This window comes from Rhea pennata, chromosome 1, assembly GCF_028389875.1.
Source record: "Rhea pennata isolate bPtePen1 chromosome 1, bPtePen1.pri, whole genome shotgun sequence".
Classification (NCBI taxonomy): Eukaryota; Metazoa; Chordata; class Aves; order Rheiformes; family Rheidae; genus Rhea; species Rhea pennata.
This window is the reverse complement of record NC_084663.1, coordinates 214,076,789-214,101,850: the sequence shown is the minus strand read 5'-3', so window position 1 is coordinate 214,101,850 and position 25,062 is coordinate 214,076,789. Positions and strand designations below refer to the sequence as shown.

Sequence of the window (25,062 nt, the reverse complement as noted above, 5' to 3'; positions counted from 1 at the left end):
CCAAGTGCTTGTTCAAAGGTGGCTAGGCTTGCTCTGTGACGAAAATGCTCAACCCAAGCATTTGCCACCTCTTTTCAGGGAGGATTTGGAGTCCCCTAATCCCTAATGGGCCTTAAATGTGGTTTTGGCTAAAAGCAAAAGCTGTAGGTAATTGGAACAGGGTGTGTAACTAAACCACCTCAGGTCACAGCACCTCACCTCCCTCCAGCTCTTTAGTGGGCACAGTGTCTGCTCCTTGATCATGCGCAACATGGACACTAGCAAGGTGCAGAACCTGGTTCAGCAGCGTCCTGCATGCAGGGAACTCACTGCATGAACTCTCTGCTCAACACATCATATATAGAAAATAAAATCAAACTACCTGTTCCGCTCACATGACTTCACTGTCCATCTTCACATTTGCAAAGGCTTAGCTCTCACATCAGGCTAGTCTTAGGTTAGCAGCCATCTAAAGGTAGTCACACTGTGACAGTTCAGTTATCCCTATGGCAGGCATGGAATTGGTGGCTCTAGCAACATAAACCTGGTTACACTTAGAAGGGTATCATTTTTCACTTAAATGTGCTTCTTATCGAGAAAACAAGATCAAGGAGGTGGTATTTGTCTTTAGCATTTATTTATCATTGGAAAAAAAAACCCTTTGAGCAAGCAAAGATCACAAGCACGTCACAATCAATTGGCTATACATTAATCTGTGTGTGTGTGTGTGTGTGTGTGTGTGTAAGTGTGTGTGTAAGTGTGTGGGTGTGAGTGTGTGTCATTCTCATACGAACAGCAAGAATGAAAAAGCACCACGAGGAGGTGTGCTTAACACATTACAAGAGACAATCTGTGATATGTAACCAAACCCAGGCCACAAAATATTAATTAGACACTTCCTATCTGCCTCCAAGAGGCAAGAGTTTGTGGAATTCATGGGAGCCATGTATTTACAACAGACGCATTGCAAATGAGGAAGCAGGTGATCGGTGTGCAAAGCAGTTGGAAAACAGGAGCTCAATAAGCTATTAGCACCATTTTGCAGAAAGGAGTAACAATACAATACAGTGAAAATGAGAAAGCAAGCAATTGACAGCATAGGAACTTCGACAGGATAAGAAGCAAAACATTGTTCTTTTTCTTTTTACAAGGAAAGCAAAACATTTTACAAGTTTGCGGTGAATCAGAATCAGCATTGTGGTAGCTGAAAACACAGAACAGCAGAGCACTCTTTCCCAATGGGATTGACAAGCTGAGTCCAAAGTGAACTAGAAACAGCAGAGAATTTTGTCTCCTTTCTGATAACCTGAGTGGATTGGGCGGGCATAAAGTCTGTGGAACATACAGCAATGTTCCTGGCATTAAATGCAAGGCTAAGATATGCATTTGGATGTATGCTGAGGGCCTGGCTCACATAGAGTAAAGGCCAGAATTTATTTCCCTTGACGTCGGCTATGTAAGAGGGAAGCCCTCAGACCCCACCAGTCTCCTAGGCTCTCTCTCTACAAGGAGTGAAACCTTCCAAGGACCATTCATCCCTCTTTAGGGTGGTGCCTAAAAACAGGTAGATAAATGGCCCTTGGGAGCTTTATCTCTCTTCCCACTGAAGTGGGAGCTTAGACCACTGGCTTGCACTTCATATCTAGCTTTGCAGTTAGATGCCACCTAAAATTTTATGTATTAAGGAAACACAAGGCCATATTCTGACCACCTGCTGTGTGTGGCCACTTCAAACACCCTGATGGATGCTCTCCATTGAGAAGAAGCTATCCTGCAGTGTGGTTGATAGCGGATTGTTGATCCGAAGTTTTTGAGATACTTAGCGTAGATGGTCTGAGCATAGTTCTTACTGATATTGCTTGGGCTGAATTTGGTTTCCATTGAAGTCAAGGGCTAAATCTCCATTGAATTCAAGGTGATATGATGTTAAGTGCACTGTTTGCACTTAGAATGCAAAGCCTAGAGCTAAAAATAACTGGAGGAATGGTTTTGCATGGTCTTCCACTACACTGAGATCAGTGTGTTGGGCTATTGTTAACTGTCTACATGCCTTTCTGACATCTTCTACCTGCTGTGACATGTCATCTTCTTGGCTGTTGCTAGATCTTGAGTAAGGAAGGACATTACTGAAGAGTGTGAAGATGGATGAAGCATCCAAATTCCAAGAAACAACACCGCCTTGGAAGCTCAGGTCTCTCTGGACAGTTACCCCTTGTGCGATGGGGTCGGAAGAGCTGTGAATGGCATTCCCCTTTGCAACGCAAAGCCTTTCACTGAGCTACTCTGGAGACAGAGCTGAGCTTTGCACTCAAGCAGTGCTGCAGGGGTTTCTGAGCACTCAGAAAAGCAATGGTCACTATGGACAGGTCAGCGTCTCCATGGAGCATGCACATCAAAAATGCATTACATTCGCAAAGATTTCCACAGTTTTACTTCCTGGAGGATTTCCCTGGTTTCCTCCTAAACATCGGAGGTTTAAATATATATATTTCTATATATGAATATATATTTTCCACATACACAACCTGACTAGCTCATAGCACACAGTTCTAACACAGCTAAGCTTGGAAATACACCACTGAATTCAGAACACTACACTTACTTATACTCAAAGCTTTAGGCTGTTAGCGCAAGGCAAACAGGACACATTACACAATACACTGAACTTGGCATTTATTCATTACTAAGGCCAGCAAATATCACTAATCTGTATACCACAGAGCTTTCCTCATCTTTGGAAACTTTCTCTCAGCCTTACAGTCCGGCACTCATTTATGTTTCCAAGAGACCCAATTATAACGGGGTGAGATTCCAACAATAGGGTTCTTCACCCTCCCAGCTCATCTCTTTTCCATTATATAGTTTCACATCTCTAAAATATCCTAGCAGCAAGACTTTCTTCATTCAAATATCTCTACAGCAACACGGTTATGAAACTCTCCTTTTACACCACCTCCGTACCCTGCTTCCCATCTCTCTTTTGTTCTTCCCAGTTGTCTACTCTCTGGAAGTATCAAGCTGGACTGTGTGTTGGGATGTTGAGCTGCAAAAATAAAGAAGAAATTGTGCATCTGCACAATTAACACAGGAGAGTTTAACAGCTCGGTTTGGTCAGACTGGGACTAACCTGACATATTTAGGTCCAGATCCAGGAGCTGGGCATCTAATTTTGGATTGGGATCATAACTGTCCCAGCTTCCAATGAGCCAAATTCTGAAGTGTGCACAGGCCCGTCAGCTCATGGAAATCTGCCCAATCCCATCACGTATGGGGGCTGGGCCAGTATATACTCACTGGCAAATGCTTCCTCTCCATTCACAGCCTTCAAATACGGCCTCTAAAATGATCTTGCTGAACTTGAGGATTTTGTAGAGTAAGAGCACAGTAAATAGAGTTGAAACCCTGAGATTTTGCCTGAATGGGAGTCTCAGGATCACAACAACTGGCTGATGGCCCCGTTACCATGTTTATGAGCCAATATGAGTTTCAAAGCTTTGGAATCGGAAGAACTGCAGTTGACAGCTCTAGTCAACCCTGGTGGCTCATCTCCTTCTACCCCTTGAAAGGCAACATTTGCAAACTGAACCTCCTTCTGAAATCTAGCTCTTGTTGCACACACTTGTCTACTGGCACCCCAGAAGTGAAGAAAAGAGACCAAGATTCAAAACAAATCAGGAGTTATTAAAAAGATGAATATCCTAGGGGAAACAAAAGGGAAGAACAGCCTGCAAATAACCTAGCCTGACCTGCTGCTTGTTTTGGAAGTCCTTGTAGCTTCCCTCACTCGTTTTTATTTTAGAATCAAGGCCTTTGAGTGATGCTGACGGGTGAAGCTGCCTTGATGCAAATAGAGCTATCCCGGTAGAGGAGTTGACTTGACATCTTTATTTACATGGGATCTCATTTCATGTCCCTTCCTGGAGCAAAACTCTCAACTGGTGTCATCAGGAGAAACTCTGCTCTCAGTCACACTATATTGATCCTAGTGGATTTATGGCACATTCATGCCACTCTAAATTAACCTCTGATCCTTTCCACCTCAGAAGCCTTTCCCCTGGCCTGCTGACACCAGTGGGAGGTGACCAAACATGTCAACCCCTGAAAGGGCCTTGTAGGATGAGAGCACAGCTCATCCCTGGCATCCTTGGATCAACGGGCATTTCCGCGCTGTCAAAGCACTGGAGTATCATGCTCGAGGAAAAGGACGAGCTGTTTAACACATTCACAGTGCACAGTTAATCCATAACCTTCCTATCCTACGACCTCTTCTGTGCATTCCCACTTCCCTCCTGCGATCCCCCTCACTCTGTGTAGAGCTGTGTTGTGCAGGCAAAGCAGAATAACCTGACCTCAGAAAAAAGGATTTCCTAATCCTCCTTGGAAATAAAACAGAAAAGCTTCTAATACAATCAGAACAAAAAGCAGATTAGAAGCCTCTAATTAATTTTGTGGCCTTTATTTAATCAAAGAAAATAAAAGGAAAGAAAGAAAAAAAGAAAAGGAAAGAAAAAGAGAAAGAAAGGAAAGTGCAGTGACATTTACTCTTTTGCCTCAGCCAGTTTATTGTTCATCTCTTTACTTTTCTCCTTGTCCTCTGGCTTTGCTGTGCTGGAGGTCTCAGCGCTCTTTTTCTTGGCAGCCCGGCCAGATGCAATCTGCTTGTCTTTGGCCTTTTTCAGGGGTTTATGGCTTGTTGTGGTCTTTTTTGGTTTAGAAGGCTTTACGCTAGGCTTTTCCACCTGCATGGAGGGCAACATGCAAAACACCAACAGAGAGAGAGAGAGAGAGAGAAAGAGAGAGAGACACACACAAGAACAGGTGGAAAATAGAATTTAGATCAGAAACATCATCCAAGAGCCAGTGAATGTTACTTCTTTACTTAGCTATACTCTGCCATTAGGGAAAGGGAGCAGAGGGGTGCATACTGAGTTGCAAATGGACAGCTCCTTCACAGAGGTGATGGACACAGTGTCCAGGAAGCCAGCAGAGCCATGCTCATGTACATTACAGCTGAGATTGCAACCTAAGGCAAACTCTTAGAAAGAAGTCGGCCTCTGACTCACAGTTACTTCATGGGCTTAATAAAATAGCATTAACTGTTCTGGTCCTAACATCTCCGAACGCAGATTTGGGATAGGAATGCAGATTTGCAATAGGTAAATAGCATTTTATCTGTTTCTTCATCTTTCTCTGCTTTCAGGAGGGACTTTGCAAGCCCAAGGGGGATTATATCTCTCTGGAGTCAAAGCTTTGAAATGATGTTCAGGACAAAGAGGTTGGTACAAATTCCCCTCCTTCTTGTAGGACATGACTCCTCAGCCTGCCCTTCCCTAATGGATAGCTGGGGCCCAGGACACTGAGTAGCACCTGAGGAAAGTCCATTGTCTTGCATCCACCTGTTTCTGTAGTCCCAAAAGTAGAGAGGACTGCTCTAGACAGAAAAGAAGCCTTCAGCTCCTCCCTGCTGGCCCTCCCATCCCTCTGAGTATTCACAAATCTAAGCAGTTACAACCTCTGGGAAACACTGAAGGTCCTAAGTTCAAAAACTGCACAGACTGGCTCCATTTAGATGCAGATTCGCAGCTGCTCCTAGAAAACAAGGCTGGTAGAGTTTTCAGTCCAGGCTATTCTTGACACTTGTCCATCTAATCAAAGCCAAAATAGCTTACTGCCAAAACCTGTGGAGCTCTCTGAATTAACCGCAGATGAAGTTATGGTTCTTACCACGTTGTTCCTGGAATAAAGTGTAATAATGTGGGGTGCCTATAGCTTTGAGTTGGAAAGAGATAGCAGTCTAGAAAAATGACCTGGGAAATGACAACACAAAAACCCTTTCTAATACGGGCCCTACCTTTGCCTATTGACAGTTTCGTGTAGGGCAGTGTAGACTCCAAAGTACATCAACCTGTACTACAGTCCATCTCTAAGGTGGATCTCTAGATGTACTCGCTGGTTGGCAATAGCACGGAAGGGAAATGAAAGCAGGCAGTGTTCAGCCCAACATTTTTGCTTTAGGCACATCCCACCACAAGGTGGGATCCCACAGTGTGGCCCTCATTCCCTTGAGCTGCATTTCTCACCTTTGGAGGTTCTTTGTAGGGTTCGCTGTAGAGAGTGCGTATCCTTCTGCGTTCCAGGAATTTGTTATCAGCTGGAGCAGGCTTATTGGCTTCCCCCTTGAACTGAGCACTGTAACTGGTTTCATGGTTCATTTTCTCCTCTGGTGGCTTGTATTGGGCCTTAGCTTTTATAGGTTTCACAGGCTTGACATCTATCCAAGGTCTGAACTCATTTCTGAAGAAAAAAAAAGAAAAAGAGTTGAGGAATTAAACCAACAGGAAAGTATCGGCAACATATGAATGAAACTCACCCATTACTCAATAAGGTCTTACAGAAAGGGCTTTTGTCTCTATCCAATCAGGTTTACAAAAAACCCTGACTCCCAGCAGCTCATTTTTGACTTCATCCAAAACCCTCTAACACATTAGGAAAGGCTCAAAAGAAATCTGCCTACCAAAACCAGACAGGTCCAGGCACCAGACAGCCTTCTACTTCGGTGTCAATGGTCAGATACCCTTTGAAAAGTTGGCCTCCGGTGTTGTTATAAAGCCTTTTTAAAAGCATAGGTCCTTTCCTGGCTGTACAGCTTCACTTCAGCACTGAAACTACTTGCACACAGTTCCTGACTCTCGTAATTCAAGGTAGAAGTGAATATTTAGAAGGGAACATAAAAATTTATGTTCTGCAGTAGGTGTCTGATAACTCAGCACTGGGTACACGTCTGACAGTAAATTTATCTGTATGCAAGTGAGCTGAGCCATTCAGAAACGTAAAGAGCCAAGATTCCCTGTAGGCACTCCTTACCCATGCCTGTAAGTAGTGAATTCTATTGTTCTTCCTTTATGAACCAAATTACGCAAACAGCTTTGTTAATTCTGTAAAGGAATAATTTAAAATAAAGTTGTCTTAGAGTTAAATTCAAACTGGTTGGGAAATGCAGTGTTTATCAAATAGCAAGCTATGGCCTCTCTTTATTAGCTGCTCGTGGTAAATTCCAGTGTTACTGAAAAAAAAATGTCACCATTTTTCTTTTCTTTTGTCCAGAGCAGTGACTTCCTGAAGAAGATATATTTTAAAGATTTTTGGCACCTGATGGACACATTTGGCTTCCCATCCACAGAATCCAAGTCTTGATTTAATTTTTAGTTCTTCCCAACAAAGCACCAACATCTTTCTAGATTTGAAGCAAAACATTTTATTTCCTCACTGAAAATCCTTATTCATCTAAGAAAAACCTCTATTTGATGACAATGGAAATGGAGAAACTATGGTGTTGCTACCATAGACTGGTCATCTTGTTCTCAGACATAGCCTCAAGCTGAATTTAGATCCTAAAGACATAAGCAAGCCAGGAGTTATCCTAACAATGGTGACGCAAGGCCTTTGCAAAGGGATGATTCTTCCTCAGAGCCCTTGTCTTCATTTTAAGTCCTCGAAGGCAATGGGAGGTCTGCAGTCCCTGCTCCTCCCTGCCTAGTTCCACCCAACCACCTTCAAGATGTGTTACTCATCTTTAGGCTGGTTTATTAGGGAAAAGAGCCTCATGTGAGGGTGCTATGTATCTGCCAGACAATTCCTTCCCGAAACAGCTTTGAACATCTTGATTCAGTATCAGCCAGATTTGACAAAGGGCAGAGATCTCAAAGATACTCAATTTTACTTTTATGAAAACTGGCAGTCAGAAAAAAGCCAGAGGCTCAGAAAAGTAGTTTGGACGTGCATACTTCATTAGTCACCAGATGATCCTCTTAGACAAGCAGACTGGGCTGCAGAAGTTCAGCTGTTGTCCTCTGGAATCAGCAATAAATGACACCCTTCATATGCAGGATCAGTGGGTCTCCCTGGCCATCTAGCACCACATTTTGTCCACCTACTAATCCAACTATAAGTGATGGAAAAGCCTTCTTTTCTGAAGTAATCGGTCATCTCAACAGTGTTCTGGGTATGTTTCAACTCGCAAGACACCAAGACACCCATAGTTAGGTCTCACTTTTTCTGCCATGTGGCTATGCTCCTGTCACAGTCAATGTAGACCTGGTCAACATGGCCCGTGGAGCCAGGAGAGCAGGCGATTGCTTTAAGATGAGCTGAATGGCTCTTTGGGCTCTGTTGACTGATTAGATCTCCACTAAAGGGAATACAGCCTACATGAAGACCCTCACGCACACCTAAACGTAGGTGTCTCAATATGTGGGCTGAACACCACACCTCCAACTCTTCATTCACCCTTAGTGTTGATCGCAGCTACACCTACTTTTCTTTTCCTCACATTTCCCTCCCCTTCATTTGTGATTCAGCCCTTCTTGGGCTTAAACAACTCTGCCATGGACCCAGGGATACTGCGTGTTTGAAGGGTGCTATTCTTTATGAACTGTGTTGCACTGAATGGACAATACATGAATGGGCTTATCTGTGTCCCTTGGCTGCCATTCATCAAATGTCAGCCATTCTTCCATGGTAATTCCTCTGCTGCTCATTGTTAAAATATCCCTTCTGTATGAAGATTTGAGAGAAAGTGGCTGGAAATATCTTTTAAGGTGTGGATTAAAGATGTTAATGCATGCTTTTTCACTAGAACATATTACTGATAAACTCTAAGCTCATCCCAACGTTGTCAGAAGACAGGAAGAGTCTTCTTAGGATCCAGTTTTGTTCCTTAAGTAGACTCTATATCCTCAACTGCTTTCTAAAGGGAACAAAAAGCAATTACTCTCTCTGTCCATGCCTATCCGTCACTTAGATCCCTCCCTAGCAAATTCTGAACCAGATTTGTTGCAGGTAAACAACACATTCCCTCAAAATCAGTGACTATGTAGAGGAGAAACATTCAAATGGTATGCTTCAGCCCAGGGAAAGCCAGGTACAATATGTATTTATAATCACTCTAAGGCCACAGTCAGCTGGCCCACCAGCCACATTGCTGACAGGCCAAGCAGTAAACCAGAGTCTAGCTATAAGTTCAAGCCATCATTTACACAGCCAAACATATAGAGACAAAAGTTGGAGTCTGGAGTACTGCACGTGTAGGGGCTGAATTTTAAAGACAGAGGACACAAACCGAGATTTGTTCATTCCACTGCTCATAAAACGCTGGTTTATACGGAGGTGAGCTTTGAAGCAGAGTGATCGTACTTGTCAGCATAGTGCCTAGCAACCTCACTTTGCGCTGCATTATGCAAACGTGCAGCAAAAGCCTGTGATCTCTGTAGACAAAACAGACTCAGGAGGCAGAAAAAGGGAGAAAAATATCCCCTTGCTACCTTTGCGCCGACATAAAATGCATTTCTGCACTCCCCTGGAGAGCAGTGGGTGCTCAGGAACCCTCGCACTGGTCTCCAAAATGTTGATGGAAGAGAACAGGCAATACAGCTGGGCTCTAATACCTGTCAACACAACAACAAATCTTATCTAGCAGTTAGGAATGAGCATGAATTTCTCTGTTGTTCTCCATCTTTGATATGCTTTTGCTGGTCTTAATGCAGAAGTTACAATTCTGTGAGTACTCAGTGCCGGTGTACTTTGCAAAAGGACCCTTGAGTTCCCTGCATCTCCTGAGATGAGCCTGGCTTTGCGCAGTCAAAGGATAGACTGGTAGGTGCTCTTGGGAAAGTGCATCTTGACACACTATCTCTAACAGCTCTGCAATAGCTCCACCAGGATCTTCTCCGGAAATGGACATTAAAAAGCTATTGATCTTGACACACTTTTTCCGTATTGACAATTGAGTTATAGATACCAGATATGCAAAGGCTAGAAGAGCACAAGAATTTGTTAAACATCTTGAAATCCTTATTAAACAAAAGTGTTTGATTTCACATCTTCAGCTACTACACAAGAGCCAGTCCCTTAGAGTAAGAATGAGCATGGCAATCCTGTCCCCACAGAAGGAGGCAGGTGCTTTGCTTGTATTGATTGTATGGAGAGGGAGAACATCTTGAGAAGGTGATCTAACCCCCCCCCCCCCCCCCCCGCCAAGTCTGGTGAGTCTGTCAAATATTCACAGCTTGTCTGACACACTCTTGTGTCAGCACAAGCTCACGTCGTCCGAAGAGCAGACAGCATGGCTAAACCCTCTTAGCAGTCGTGCTGTGCTATTTGGAACTGGTCTCATGCTCTAGGATACTTATGTCTCTCAAAGATGCTGTTCTGTAATTACACACTCATTACATGCAGTAAAGATGCAAGACAGAAAGACACACCTTTAAGAGTTGATTTTTGGGGGTATTCTTGGACTAGCAAAAGTGTCTTCTCTCTAAGGTACCATATTGGTTGCTCCTGTGACATTAAAACTAACCCTGTCTTGGAAAAAGGCCCTGCAGTTCTGAAACCTTCCCCATTACTACTTAACACTCCTATCACTCAAGGCTAACCTTAAGCGGAAGATGCCAGAAAGTCACAAATTCTGGCTACAATCTGAAGTGAGCCTGGTAAAACGTGTAGCTATGTGTTTTGAGAAGAAACAGTCACAGAGCACCTGGACCACCATTCTCAGTCTGCTCCACACAAAATTAGCCCTGAAAGTATTCCAGGAGCGTGGTACAGCTCAGCCTGTTCTTCCATACTGGAGAGGGAAAGACTCACACAGAAAAAATTTCACTGAAGCTAATGGGAATTTGGACAGATATAGAGCTGCCTAGAACATGGGGCTGCATAGGATAGGCAGATGTTTTGTGAATCAATAGGTACTAGACGTGTGCCTTCTCCTTGTAACATCAGGCCTTTTGCAAGATGATCTACATCTATCAAAGGCAAGAGTTGCTCTCCATGTACATCAGTGGCTTTGGATAGGGATCCTGGTTATTTTATTTCGGTTGTGCCTTCTCCTTGGCAGAGCATAGTTAAAGATGGCTGCAGATAAGTGACCTGAATACTGTCCTCCACATCGTCCTTCACCACAGCTGGGGAACATGGGGTTAATGTGAGCTCCAAGCTATGGTGTGCAACCATCTCTGGAGACGTTCACCCACACTCACTTAGGCATTGATTGCTGTCATCTCTTGCAGCTAGAACAGAGCTGAGGGGGAAATGCAGCCAGGTTTAACCACTTCAAAGCTTCTGTCTACTTTAAAGGACTTTAAAGAGAGGTTATATGAGTTCAGAATCAGAACAGGATATTAAATGAATTCTGCTGACGGCACTTTTACTGGTACCAACTAAACCTGATTCCCTGATCCTGATGTACAAATTTGAAATAATGAATGCTGCAGAAAGGGGAAACTGGGAATTTCGTGGTGGAGCCCTGCACAGAAGAGGTATTTCTAGCTTAATCTGAAAAAAAGATGGGTCAAACAAAAAGAAAGGAAAATACTCAGATTTTTCAGAGAAATAGAAAGAAAAAAGAAACTCAGGAAATGTTTGGGGTTGGCCTGAAATGTTTCATTCATTCTAAAATGAAAAAAATAACTTTTCCGTTGCTTTCGTTCCTTTCCATTCCATTTTTCTTTGTTATACTTAGGACAATCTGGAAGGACTATGAACTCCTCTTATGAAGCGAGAAGTCAAACTGCTTCAGAAAGAATATTTCAAAATACTATATTCCTCTTTAATACTCCTCCAAATAATAAAAAAAAGAAAATATAAATATATTTTTGCTGAAACTATATGATGTTTTTTACAGGAATTTTCAAACAATTCTTGGCTTTTTGAAATTAGCATTTTTTGAGAATGTGTTATTTGCTCCCAAATATTCTCCAGCACCCTTCTCTCTCTTACCTTATGAACAGAGATGTTCAATGAAATGAAAGAGTGGGAGACCCAAAATCAATGATAATGCCTGGTCAAACTCTGAAACTCCTCTAAAAGAAGTTGTTGAAGTCCAGCATACAATGAAATTTAATTAAGTCATGGCTATTTAGACGGATATTGAGAATATTCAGAGTTATCAAAGGAAATGAGCATTAACCTGGCACCAGTCCCATGTATGGGTTGTGCTTTACCCCTTGGTTTCTTGGCTCACTTGGTAATGAGGAAGCATTTCTCTGGCAACCCTGTGAATTCAGCTCTTCATTTCCTTTGCTTTCCTCGCTTTCTTTTTTTCTGAAGCTGAAATGTTTCATTTCAGGAGGAGTGAAATGTTTTGTGCTGAATTACAAGGAATATATATCTTATAATTTGGGGGAGGAGAAAAACAAGACAAAGTATTTTACTTGGTTCAGATCAAACGGATAAAACCCCTCCAATTTTCCAGGCTGGCTGCTACATGAAAAAAAGTCACCAGCAATCTAGGGCATTCAACCACAAATGATACAAATGATGTTATTGCCTTCCAGAGAAATAGGTCTAAAGTCCTGTACCAAGATGATTCCTTGCTGCTTCTGAAAGCCTGACATGTTACTGCGACACAGTGTGTCTTCTGCACCCCAAGACGTGGATGTCAACACTCCAGCACATCTCCAAGCCCTCTTTGAATAAAAGGTCATTTCCAACCAACTCCTACTCCAGTTGTCTTGTTCACATACAAGATCTCCCAGAACAGGCACAAGAGCTACCCTTCCTTCTCTGCTACATTCAACATGGAGTGTTCCTGTCTCTGACTCCAATGCATATGCTTAAAGACAGCTTTATTCTCTAATGCCCTTATTATTATTTTGTAAACAGTAATTTACTGTAAAGCTGCGTTGAAGCTGTGAATGGTGTAATGAAGTTCCTGGTGCCTAAGATTATTTTTTTCCAAACATTAGTAATCAGCCTCTAGCCCACATACACACATGCACACACATACACACAGAGAGCAGATCAATGAACAAATACCTAATGAGTTGTCCACAGAGACTAAAACAATTTGATATATTTATGTGTGAATCTGAAACTTCAACAATGCACAATGGACCAAGTGTGAACAGGCAGGGTATGGACACAGCATCTACGGACATCTGTAGCTGGGCCCACCAAGTACAGCAGTGATGTAAAAGAGGAGGAATGCGTTGAGCCTTCAACAGGGTGGCTGCAGCACTGATTCAACCAGGCTATAAATGCGATCTGATTAAGTTACCACAAGGGATGGAGTCTAGTCATTTGGCAAGAAGATCCCATGCCACTCTTCATATCTGAAAGGTGCTCGAATCAGCTGCCCATAAATCATGGATATCACATCACCTTAGGGTCAGTGTTACCCATGTAGCCTTCTAAAGATGCAGAACTATTGCATATGTTTTTATGCCCAAAGCATCACAGACATATGAATGAAGGTGATGCTGAATATGACAGAGGTCCAAGAAGGTGAGAGAGCAACAGAGTTGTGGAAGAACATCCCTAAGAATACCAGCTCTGCCAGGGCTCATGTCACAGGACAGAGAAATCCAAAGCTGTGTTCAGGTGGTCGTCTCATGAACCCTGCCTTTGGCTTCAATGGTATTATTTGGGGAGAGATGATTCCAGCATCTAGCATCAAGGGTCTGAAGGCAGGAATGGGAGATGAATTAAAAAGTGTGCTCAGTAAAACACTTCAGCATACGCATTTCTCTTAGCAGCTCCTCCCATGTAAATATGAGTATTAATGACTTCCTGAATCAGAGCTTGACTGACCAAATTGAGAAAGCTATACATGAATCTAAAACGTGTTTTAAGAGGGGAATCCAGCACAGCAAGGTGCACTAAGGTTGAGGAAAATAACGCTTTTTAGGTCAAATAGAGCAATTACATTTCACAAACTCCTAGTTCAATCAGACTACCCCAGAGATGTGACAGCAGGAGAGGGAAAGCATCAAAGGCATCACCTTTCATGAACTACAGGCCAGACTGTTGAAGAAATGCTGCCCAAGGAGATAAAGGACAGTGCTGCTCTCTGATCAACACCACCAAAAGAGCTGGCAGGCTTTCTGCTTCAAATTGTTCGATTTGCACTACTGTAATAACCCTATTCTTGAATGTTTTCATGAAGACTGTTTATCTTCATAGTGAAGGCAGTGACTGCTGGGGAAAAACCCACTGTTCCGACCTTCCCAGACATTCTGATCTGAAGCAGCTTAAGCTTGCTGGCAGCTCTCATTCCCCAGATCCTGGCCCTGCTCCAAGATGGGAGATGCTTTAATGACACTGCAGTTTAGCTGCATAAGAACTGCAAGGTTGGTCCTTCAGGCAGAAGATGGAGATGGGTGGTGCTGAAATAATAGGTAAGATTTTGTCCAAATTTGTTCAAATTATCATCCAAATTATGGATGCAGAATGATGCACCTCTCCAAGTGAAGGTCAAGAAATGGTTGGTTGATGCAAAACAGAAGCCCTGGCTCTTTGTTGTTGCAATATGATTCGCCAGGATTTATTTTTCTCTTCTCTTTAGGGACTCATTACTTTCCCTCCTTTCTGTGTTTCTAAAGGAGCTCAGAATCAGTGTTGCTCTTTGATTTCCTTTCTAGTCTGCCCGACAGTGTAATTACTCGCCCTGACATGGGAGAAGAAATAGAATCAGCAGTAAAGGGGGTAGAGGAGGAAAATGGTGAAACTTAAATAGCAAGTATTGTTTGGCCATTGCACTGATGACCTGGGCACCAGGTATTCTAAAGATTAATCATATACATGAAAAAATAATAAACTAGTTAGGCATGGTCTCAATTTCAGTTCATATAAGAATGAAGTACTGGTTTGGGCTCTAATATAAGACCCAGTTGCCTGATTTCATACATATCCAGGATGGTAATAAGGCAAAATCAACTGTTGTGAAGCCATCCTAGGAAAAGGGAGGGCTTGGATCAGGGTCCCCTTGTACGTTCATGGAGGAGGCATTGAGGAACAAGAACCATGCATTGCTGCTGGCTGTGGTTACAGCCTCCTCCTAATGCTGGCTGCAGAAACGGGCTGCTCTTGTTTGGCAGTTTTATACCTCCCTCCCATCCTGCTCAGTGCCAACGTGCCCTCTCCCCATGCAGGCACACTTGGCTAACACTGGTCAGCCTCACACGACAGCATGCATCACAAAACCATGGCTAGCTGTACAACTTAAAAACATTAAAGAAAAAGATTACGGTAAAAGAAGAACATTTATGACATCTCTGAAGCCAATTTTCTACTAGATAAACTTGAAGTTCACCCAAAAGCCGTGAACACCATGGAGCCTTTTTTCCATGGCAACAGAGACTCAGTGCAGTCAGGTTTGGCTTGCATGAAGGTAGAGTGGACTCAGCCCCTTCCCCATCTTGCTGGAGTCAATGAGAAAATGCCTACTGAATTCAATGACAGTGGGATAGTGTCCTTAATCCGTTATCGACAAGGCAGGCATTTCATGCTCAGTGCAGACTGCATCTGAATGGATCAATCTGCTTACCATTTTTCATCCTCTCCAGCCAGCCAGCTGTTCCACATCCTTCTTGTGGGTAGTCATGCATGGTCAACCCCTATCGATATGAAAGTTGGATCAGTAACAGGCTGCTAAAAGCCCAATACAAAGAAAATACATATTTCTTCCATATATACTGCTCATGCCAGCCAAACACGTAGTGTCTGACCCTGCAGTCTCCTGAGAGCAATCCCTCTGCCTTCAAAGCTTCAGCAGAGCTGATGGAGATACTAATGCAAGGTTAGGATAGGTTTTCTATATGCCTATGGGATAGAGAAGCCTGTAGCCCAGCTGTAATCTGGATGCCCTCTTAATTTTTCTCAGACCACTGAAACCTCTGTGTAGTAACAAGCATGTTGAGCTTCTAAATGATCTTACACTTCCACAGCTCAGCTCCTCCAAGCTCAAATACCATCTGTGAGAGCTAAGCACATGCATACCCTTAGCCACATGGTTCCTACATCACCTCACTTTATCCTGTTTCAGTCTACAAAGTAAAATATAATAAGTAGTCCAAATGTCTTTTCTCTATATATATACATATACATGTTTGGATGCATAACACCATATTCTCAGAAAGGGAATTCAAATCAATGACACTTTATTCTTCATCCATTCACGTCCACATTTTATTACGGTGCAGACTGCGGAGGGGCATCCTTGCTGGAGGCGGTGCGCAGTTTTGTGGTTCGGTTTGCAGTCTCCCATCAACCTGTGCAGATATTTTTGCAAGAGCTACTCTAGCAGAAACACCCTGAATCCTTCGGCTGGCAGCACAGGGTGCTAGATCCAATATGATGAATGTTTCATGCTGAATGGCTCTGTGGTTTGACAAGCTGCAGTTCCACTATGTCCCAAGTGTGTTAAACAAGCAAGTGAAGTCAGGCACGGGGAGACAGGCTATCCATGACATATGCAGCATGACAAGCAATGCAGCCCAGAAAGTGGATGAAGCCAAGATTAACCCAGATCTGCTCTGATCACTTGTCTCTGCTGTGCCTACGCATGTCTATATGTATTCAAGCTTGTGATATTTATTTACATGATTATATATAATGAAACTAAGGCTTTTTTTTAAGCAAGCAAAAGTGACTAGACAGCTGATGGTTTTGGCAGAGAAGGCTAAATTCTGTTTTCCATTATCACCATCAAGAAATGCATCTGCTGAAGCCTTCTTAGGTTAAAATTACAAGTTTGTAATTATTTTTAACCAGGAGAACTGATAGAGATGGGTGTGAATTGCATAGATGGAAGAGTTGAGTCTTGAGCAAGAAGCTTGACTTAAAGGATTATTGAGCTTAGAAAAAGCGATGAAATGCTGAGGGTTTTTTTTCCCCACTTCTTTACTTCTATCCTTAATACTGTCTTACTTCAGCGCAGCAAAATCTAGAAGTAAATTTGATTTGTGCTCCACAGGAAGGTGCGGAGTTAACACATCAGAGGAGCTTCTGCTCCAGACTTTGAATGAGATTCGTAGACTTACTGGGGAGGAAAAATAAGGACATTACAATGAAATTACACTGGGTGATGTGCTGGAGGTTGATTGAAAGTACAACAGAAAGCCTGAACTGGGCTATGCAGACAGATGATTTGGAGGGAGAGCATGGAAGAACAGGAAGTTAGAAAGGCTTCTTTGAAAAGGGCACAAGAGCAGTACAGAGTTTTGTAATATGCCTGTGCGGTTCTTTAGGGAACCACAAAACCTACCGCAGCAACTCACTGGGGCTACATGGGTGTAACCAAGAGCAGAATTAGGTCCATTCAGGTGTATCACATTTAACACATACTTTGCCCACTCTGTCTCTAGTACATTCTGCTTTCTTTAAAAGCTATCTAGGCCTGCAGAAGGTATAAAAGGAGATGAACTGTATCAATAATATTCCTTTGCCCTCCACTGCCCCTTCTCTGCGAGCTTTGGAAACCATCAGCATCACTTGTGCATCAGTAATTATTGAATGGGGAGGACTCGCTGACTCTGGCTCCCAAACAACTGGATTAGTCTCATGGTACCGAACCAGTAAACACTGGGACCATCAAAGCTGTCTCAGGGGAGTCTGGGAAAGAGACAGCACAAAACACAGGAGCAGATGGCTACATTGTGAGATTTCTTCCTAATTAGGTAAAACACGATGTAAGTGCATGAAGCAATTACTGGTCGCTGCTGGTACCAGAGACATGGACATTGTCCATACAAAAGCTTCTATGAAATAAAAGAGCAGAACTGTTGGAAAGTGTTATACTGGAGACAGAACAAGAGTAGCTTTTGGAAGGTTATTTTATAATTAATTTGTGGCTTTCAAGAGCTTCTCCAAAGCTTGCATTGCAAGGAGGGAACAGGGAACAGCTTTGAAACCAAAGCGTGGACAAAACAGGCTGGCTCTTTACATCAAAGGTGATCACGGCCATGGAGGCCCCTTTCAGCATTTGATGGGAAGTGTCACTCCAAGCATCTGCCCCTAGGATTATGCATAGTGAAACAATCATGTAAATATCTCATTTTCACACATGTGATGTAGCACCAAGTGATGGAGGCTGGTGCTCCACTACACGGCAGAGGCACGAAGCTGAAAGGTGCAATGAGAAGAGCGTAGGATTTAATGTAGTAGAGAGTAGTTTTCTGTTTCTGCACACAAGGAGCCTGTGTGTAACGTACTACGAGCTCAAACAAGAACAGATGATAGAAAAACCCCGGGAGACCGCAGGGCATGTGCATCTTCTTTGTGAGACACGAAATGGCTGCCTGGGCCAGCAGAGAGGATTTGCTAACGCCGTATGCAGCAAGCGAAGCCCTAGGAGCCGCACGGCAAAACTGCAGAAATGCCTACAAGACTTGGAGCATCTTCCCACCTTCAGGTGTGTCTTGGAGTGACATAGTTTGGGAAGCCTATGGGACATGGCTAGCTAAGGGCCTGACATCCAGGGGTCTACAGGCACCTCCAGACCCAGCCTCGGGCATCTGGTGGGGGCTGTAAATGGCCTGGGGGCTTTAACACCAAAGCTAATGTGTCCAAAGACACAGTGCACAAAGGACAGTGCTGTCATAACATGGTCACGTGGCTTCTGGACCAGACCAGGTTTCTATCACCTTGGCTTTGAGAGAGATAGATAAACATGTTATTCTCTCCTCAGTTAGGTGTTGAAGTTGTCCTGACATTTTCACAAGCATAGCAACATCTTTACCCTAAAAAAAAAAAAAAATAAATAAAATAACAAGACATAGCGACTCTAAAAAAGAACCACGTGGATCACAGAAACCTGCTTCCCGAAAAGTATATTGTTAATTTAGAACTGAATAGAAATATCCCCAGTTATTTGCCTTGTTTCTGTTGGCATCTCTGTCCTCATTCCAGTACGAGCTATCCCCTTGGCTCTAGCAATCCCCTACTTTCTCTGCAAGGATCTGCAGACACAGAGCTACCTGCCAAAACTCAGACCAGGTTGCCAGCACATGCAAGTGTGCATCGCAATCCCTTTTCTAAAGCAAAAAAACCCTGCCTCCCAGGTACGAAATCTAGGGAATAAAAAGCACAAGTTCTGCAACTCATCTGCAAAGAACTAGATGGAGGATTTGTTATTATTATGCATTTTTGTAGGCACAGCAAATGTTTACAGCCTTTCTGAGCCATTTGTATCCACTGGGTAAATAACAGGCATTTGAAAATGAGTTGATCTGCAAATACTTCTGCTTTTGGAGCTGTTCCAATCTTAATCTGGAAATAAAACATGCTAGGGACAAATGTATTAAACAGGTACTTAATTGAGAGACGAGATGGGAGAAGAAGACATTGTTCTTGTCTCCCAGGCAAAGCATGAATGTTTCAAACATACTCCTATATTGATATTTATTGCAGCTGACAGAGCAGAAAGGCTGAGAAGAAGCACTCCTTCCTCTCCCATAAATAATTCACTCCTTGTAACAGTTCATAAAATGTTTATATTAAGTAATAATTAAATATTGCTTCTAAAAAAATAATGAGCATTACAGCCAAGAGAAAAATATCATCCCAAACGAGGGTGGGGAAAACGAACATCTTGCAACTGTCACGTTGGATTTCCTCTGCTGAGAACAATTCAAAGCAAAAGCAGTTAAAAGATGTGGTACACTAGTCTTCCCTCTGCTCTGTCGCTTCAAATCCTTGTCCAGCCATGAACCAGAGGTCTCTTTCTACTGAGCTCGGCCACCTGAGCATGGAGCCTGCTCTCACATGTGGAAGTACACTGGGTTTTTCCTTCTGTCCATGCAACCATGGATTGGTTTTTAGGCATGCAGGACAGGGGCAGTGTTCCCTTTTCAACCTCTGCCATGGAGCTATGGTGAATCTTGTCTCTTCATTCAGGGCAGAGGGTTTCCGCTTTGCATCCACAGCCATATTTTTTCGCTGTGCACTTGGGAGATGCTCACTCCCTGGGTCACTCAGCCATTGCATCTCTAAGGCCATTTTCAGTTCACATTACCACAGCTTGGTCCCTTGGGCTAATGTCCCACCTCATCCTAAGGGTGCACGGAGCTGCTAGGTCTAAATGCTCCTGTCTGACTTTGCACTCCAACATTTATAGATGCTCTTTCAAATCACCCTAAAGGGGTGATTTGGGCAAGTGGCATCCATCCATCCTGTCATTGTGAAAAAAGAAAAAACCCCGTAAGTCCCTCAAAGGAATCTCCAGTTGAGTTTCACAAAAGAGAGATGACAAAGTCACTGGGCACATCTGAAAATGCCAACTACAGATAGTTACGAGTCATGACTTCCCACCAGCATATGAGGGTCAGACATGGTGCCTCAGACCAATTCCTGAGCCAAGCAAATGCACTCGACTTTCATCTGGATGAGAGACATTCAGACTCCAAGATGTGATACAGGATTGTGAGCGTGGCAGGGAAGAAGAGAGAGTAGTGGGGTAATGACTGAGGATCAGCAGGAGGCATAAAGATAATATGAATCAAATATCATCACGCACACACTGACGCATTTTTTATTAAAACTATAATTGCTTGATCCAACCTGTGCCCTGGAGAGCATAAAGAAAAGCAAGTAGTACCAAGGTCACTGCCGGCAGAAAATCAATGCAGGGAATGAATGGTAATCTATTTTTTTTTCAAGTTTCATAGAGAGGGACTATGGAGCTATCATGCTGCCATATCCAGGGAAGCACAATATCCCTGAGACCTCGGCCTTGCTCCAGCAAAGCACTTAGAACATTTTTAACTTTACATTTTTATCTTTAAACATCGAAGCCTTCTTCCTCTTGAATGTGACTACAGTGGGTTCAAGCATCCCAAGGGACCACTATATTTCTTATATGCAAAGACAAGTAACCACTTCTCTGTGGTGCTCTATTCTCTAACGAAACAATTCAATATTTTACAGCTTTTTGCAGTGACCACGTTTTCTACATTTCTTGTCTTTCTGAGGGATCTCCTCAGGACTTTCACCATTTGGTCCACCACTTTACTTAAGCACAAAGTCAAAAAAATCAAAACACAAGACTCTACCTGAGGCTGCACAAATGTGGAAGGATGTCGCTTCTTACATGCAACTTTCTTCTACATACATCACAGCGTGTTACTTGCCACAAAAATATGTTTTGTTTTGTTTTGTTTTTTTTAGCAGTACAGTTGACATTTGATTTGTGATTCATTGCAGAATTGCTATTCTGCACCAGCTGTTCCATCTTGCACTGGTGCAGCTGATAATTTCTACCTATATATCACACTGGCCTCACCTCTCTTGAACTGCATCCTATTTATTTCAGGTTTGTTTTTACAATTTGTCAAGATGTCTTTGAATGCCAGCTCCAGCATGCAAAATCACAGAATCTGTAAGGTTGGAAGGGACCTCTGGAGATCGTCTAGTCCAACCCCCCTGCTCAGCAGCGTCACTTACAGCACGTTAGACAGGGTTGCATCCAGGTGGGCCTTGAAGATCTCCAGAGAAGGAGACTCCACCACCTCTCTGGGCAACCTGGTCCAGGGCTCCATCTCTCACAGGGAAGAAATTCCCCCTCACGCTCAGGTGGAACTTCCTGTGCTTCAGTTTCTGCCCATTGCCTCATGCCCTGTCACATGGGACAACTGAAAAGTTTGTCCCCGTCCCCTTGACACCCTCCCTTCAGGTACTTGTACACATTGAGAAGATCCCCCCTCAGTCTGCTCTTCCCCAGGCTGAACAGGCCCAGCTCTCGCAGCCGTTCCTCATAGGGCAGGTGCTCCAGCCCTCGGATCATCCTCGCAGCCCTATGCTGGACTCTCCCCAGTAGCTCCATGTCTCTGTTGTCCTGGGGAGCCCGGAACTGGACACAGGACTCAAGATGAGTCCTCGCCAGGGCTGAGGAGAGGGGCAGGATCACCTCCCTCCACCTGCTGGCAACACTTTTCTTAATGCACCCCAGCAGACCATTGGCCTTCCTGGCCACAGGGGCACATTGCTGGCTCATGGTCAACTTATCATCCACCAGCACTCCCAGGTCTTTCTCTGCAGAGCTGCTCTCCAGCAGGTCAGCCCCCAGCTTGTACTGGTGCCTGGGGTTATTTCTCCCTAGGTGCAGGACTCTGCACTTGTCCTTGTTGAACCTCAGGACGTTCCTCTCTGCCCAGCTCTCCAGCCTGTCCCGGTCTCTCTGAATGGCAGCACAGCCCTCAGGTGTGTCAGCCGCTCCTCCCAGCTTGGGATCATCAGCAGACTTTCTGAGGAGGCACTCTGTCCCCTCATCCAGGTCATTGATGAAGAAGCAGAACAGGATGGGATCCAGTACTGAGCCCTGGGGGACGCCACTAGCCACTAAAATGATTTAGCCAAACACAAGTAACTCACTTAACACAGGAGCACATGGATGAAATACAGCATTGTACAAAGAGCCACATGACACAGTCCTAATGCCCTACTCTGCCCTTAGAAATCTCTGAAGTGCAATAGGGTACTAGTTAGAGAAACTGGAGGGAAGCAGTGCTGTAAATTTAAACTGCCTGTGAGATCTTTAGTAGTCACATCCTACACAAAAGGGATGTATGAGCTCAGGAAGACCTGAATCCTTCTACCTTGCAATGCCAGGTCAGTGTGATGCAGAAGGCCTAGCTGAGATAATAGTATCACCAAGCTGAAACTGTGATTTTCATGCAGCAACTTATCCAAGCTCCAAGCTGAGCGTAGGTGTTTTTTTATGACTCCACTGAGGTTTGGATCAAGCTCTTGGGAGATGTCTCTAGAGCTCCAGAGAGCCATATAAATAGGCTATCAAGGATGACTCTGCCAGAATTGTAATAAGAATGTTAAGGTTGGTATGAATAAAACACAAATGGAAATGTGTGTATAAGTACCAGAAGAAGCACAAGAATGAAGGTTGAAAGAGTGATCTGTTTTGATAACAGAGATCACCTTTGCCAATCAAGCAGATTGAGGAATGGGCTGTTTCTTCCAAGCCCAAAGCCCTGTACTCTGATACACAGCACAGGTGAGTCTCCAGCAGAAGACCCTGCACACTGCCAATAGGAGGCTAGCAGGGAGGTTGCAGCATATCACATATACCGGTCCTTTTTCTGTTAGCCCACCAGGAAGATGGACTATAGCAAAAGCCCACCCATAACACCTGCTGACTCCTAAATAATATAAAAGATCTGTCCAAAATTATGTTTGTTGTCACCAGTCTGGAAGAACCCAAGAGATGAGCACTCCATAGCTGGTATCTCTTAGCTTGAACTGTACACAACTGCTCCCAGCCAGGCCACTCGAACATGTACATTTTGGTGCTTGTCAGCATGGGGTTTGAGTGTGTAAAGCAATGAAATCTATGACAGAGTGTTTAAAACCAACTTATTTAGAGATAAATGGTCTTCCATATGGTCTTGCACTTAGTATTATTACACTAATTTCCTACAGTATCCTATTTCATGAATTTATGATCACCTGGGACGTGCAGCTGCAGCAAGAGAGCTGCGCTTTTGCTCTCCGGTGCACTGAGGTATTTTCATTTATTGCTGCAGAAATCCTGAACGCACCTACAGCACCACCAAGGACTTCCTGGGGGATATCTCCACTCCTGCAAATGCCAAAGAGGAATGCGGTGTTTATAGCAATTAAGGGTCACTCCAGTTCCCCTTATTTGACCTTTTGTGTAATGCATTCATAAAGTTTTTAAACCAAGGACATAGCCCCAAACCTGAATGCTACCAGGCTCCAGTCTTGCATTGGGCAGTAATAGGCTTGAACGTGCTGTCTGATGAAATCCAGAACTGGAACCAAGTTAAATTAGTTAGAATTGATTGCCTGCATTTTGAGAGCTTAAAATAAAAGAATCCACTAACTTGTATTTCAAGTGCTTATAGCTCTCCCTGACATTAGCAAAAAGGCTATGAAAAGAGCCCATAAGGCACTGTACCATCCTAGCCCTTCCTATTGTAACGACAGTAGAGCTGTCAGTTTTCCCCTATTTTCTGAAAGTTTCATGTCTTCAGTCCCCTCCAGTTTCCACTGATCACCTAGTTTGACTTCCCACTCAACTCAGTAAATACTTTACTTCACACATCAGTGTAACATGATCAAAATCCTGGTTTCTCAATTCTGGCATGAACTTATGAGAGTATCCTTCCTCCCGAAGAGGGCGTGAAGAAGGTGAAAACCTGTATGTTGCTGCTGAAAGACATACCTGTAGAGACACCAGAAGACCAAACTTTTGAGAAAGGAAGGGCTGGGCAGATGTGTCAGGCTGCAACTCACAATAATGTCATGCCAAGTTTAAAGAAACTTCTTTTAGTTGTTCACCGTGAGCTTCACCTATCATAGCGAGCACTGCACTACACTGAGAGATCTTTGGTCTAAACAAAGCTGGCTGCGCCCCGTAGCCACTTATCTGTAGAAGCTAAGCTTTGTAAAAGATGACCACAAAATCTGTCAAGATGTCAGATGTGTCCAGAGACACCGGCAAAACTCCCAAAGGCAGAACCATTCTCACAGTCAACAGAGTCGCCCGTGTTTTCTGAGGGTTTCCAGCTCTCCAAATGGAGACAGATGCACAAAGCTGGCCAGGGAGAGAGACAAATCCCAACTGGCCAGAAAACAGAAATTTTTTTCTCCCCAGAGGACAGGGATTAGCAGGTTAGTTACTACATCTGGAACAGGCAAGAGGAGGAATTATGGCAAATAGCTCTGGGAAGGATCTCAGAAAACATCAAACACAACCCATGCTCGGAGACAGGATCAAGGGATGGGCCATCAGTCTCCCTGAGTCTCCTCTGGCAGCTGGCTACCTTTCTGAAGGCGCTGTAGCCAGCTGATGCCTGAAGTAACCTGCCCTCCGCACTGCCGGAAAGCAGACTGACCGGATCCAGGAGTCCACTCCCGCAAGACTGAACGTTATAAGGAGCCATGGGAGCATTTCCCCAATTCTTTCTTTTTCAGAAGTGTAACTGTGTGGTTATCAAGAAGGCAGCAACGCCAGAGGGAAGTCACCTCTCCACACCCTTCCACAGAGAACTGCAATAGGAATGACAGCACTGGTGTGAGTGGGGAATGGATGGGATGTCAGGTATAGAGGCACCAGGATACAGGAATGGAGAAGAAGTACTGTAGGAGAGGCAGGTGTCAATGGTACCTGGACTGGCAGGCCAGCAAGAGCCCAGTACAGCTATGTGCTGCTCCTTGGGACACCCAAGTCAAGTGATGTCTCAAGTGAGAGATCAATCACTGTCAGCTCCTACGGAAGAAAAGGCAGAAGGCTGCCAACCTAACAGCCTCAGAGACATGGGGAGGCATCTCTCCTGG

General features: G+C 43.8%; 1 protein-coding gene across 2 annotated transcripts in view; it reads right to left on the bottom strand.

The window, feature by feature from the left end:
* Positions 1-25,062, bottom strand: part of MAP6 (microtubule associated protein 6) — a 47,953-nt gene that overhangs the window by 9,517 nt on the left and 13,374 nt on the right. For both annotated transcript variants that reach the window (XM_062567453.1, XM_062567452.1), the window contains exons 2-3: positions 6,060-6,273; positions 4,522-4,718 (exon numbers count right to left, since the gene is read on the bottom strand). In XM_062567453.1, coding sequence (XP_062423437.1) covers positions 4,522-4,718; positions 6,060-6,273 — 411 coding nt within the window. The remainder of the gene's footprint in view (positions 1-4,521; positions 4,719-6,059; positions 6,274-25,062) is intronic.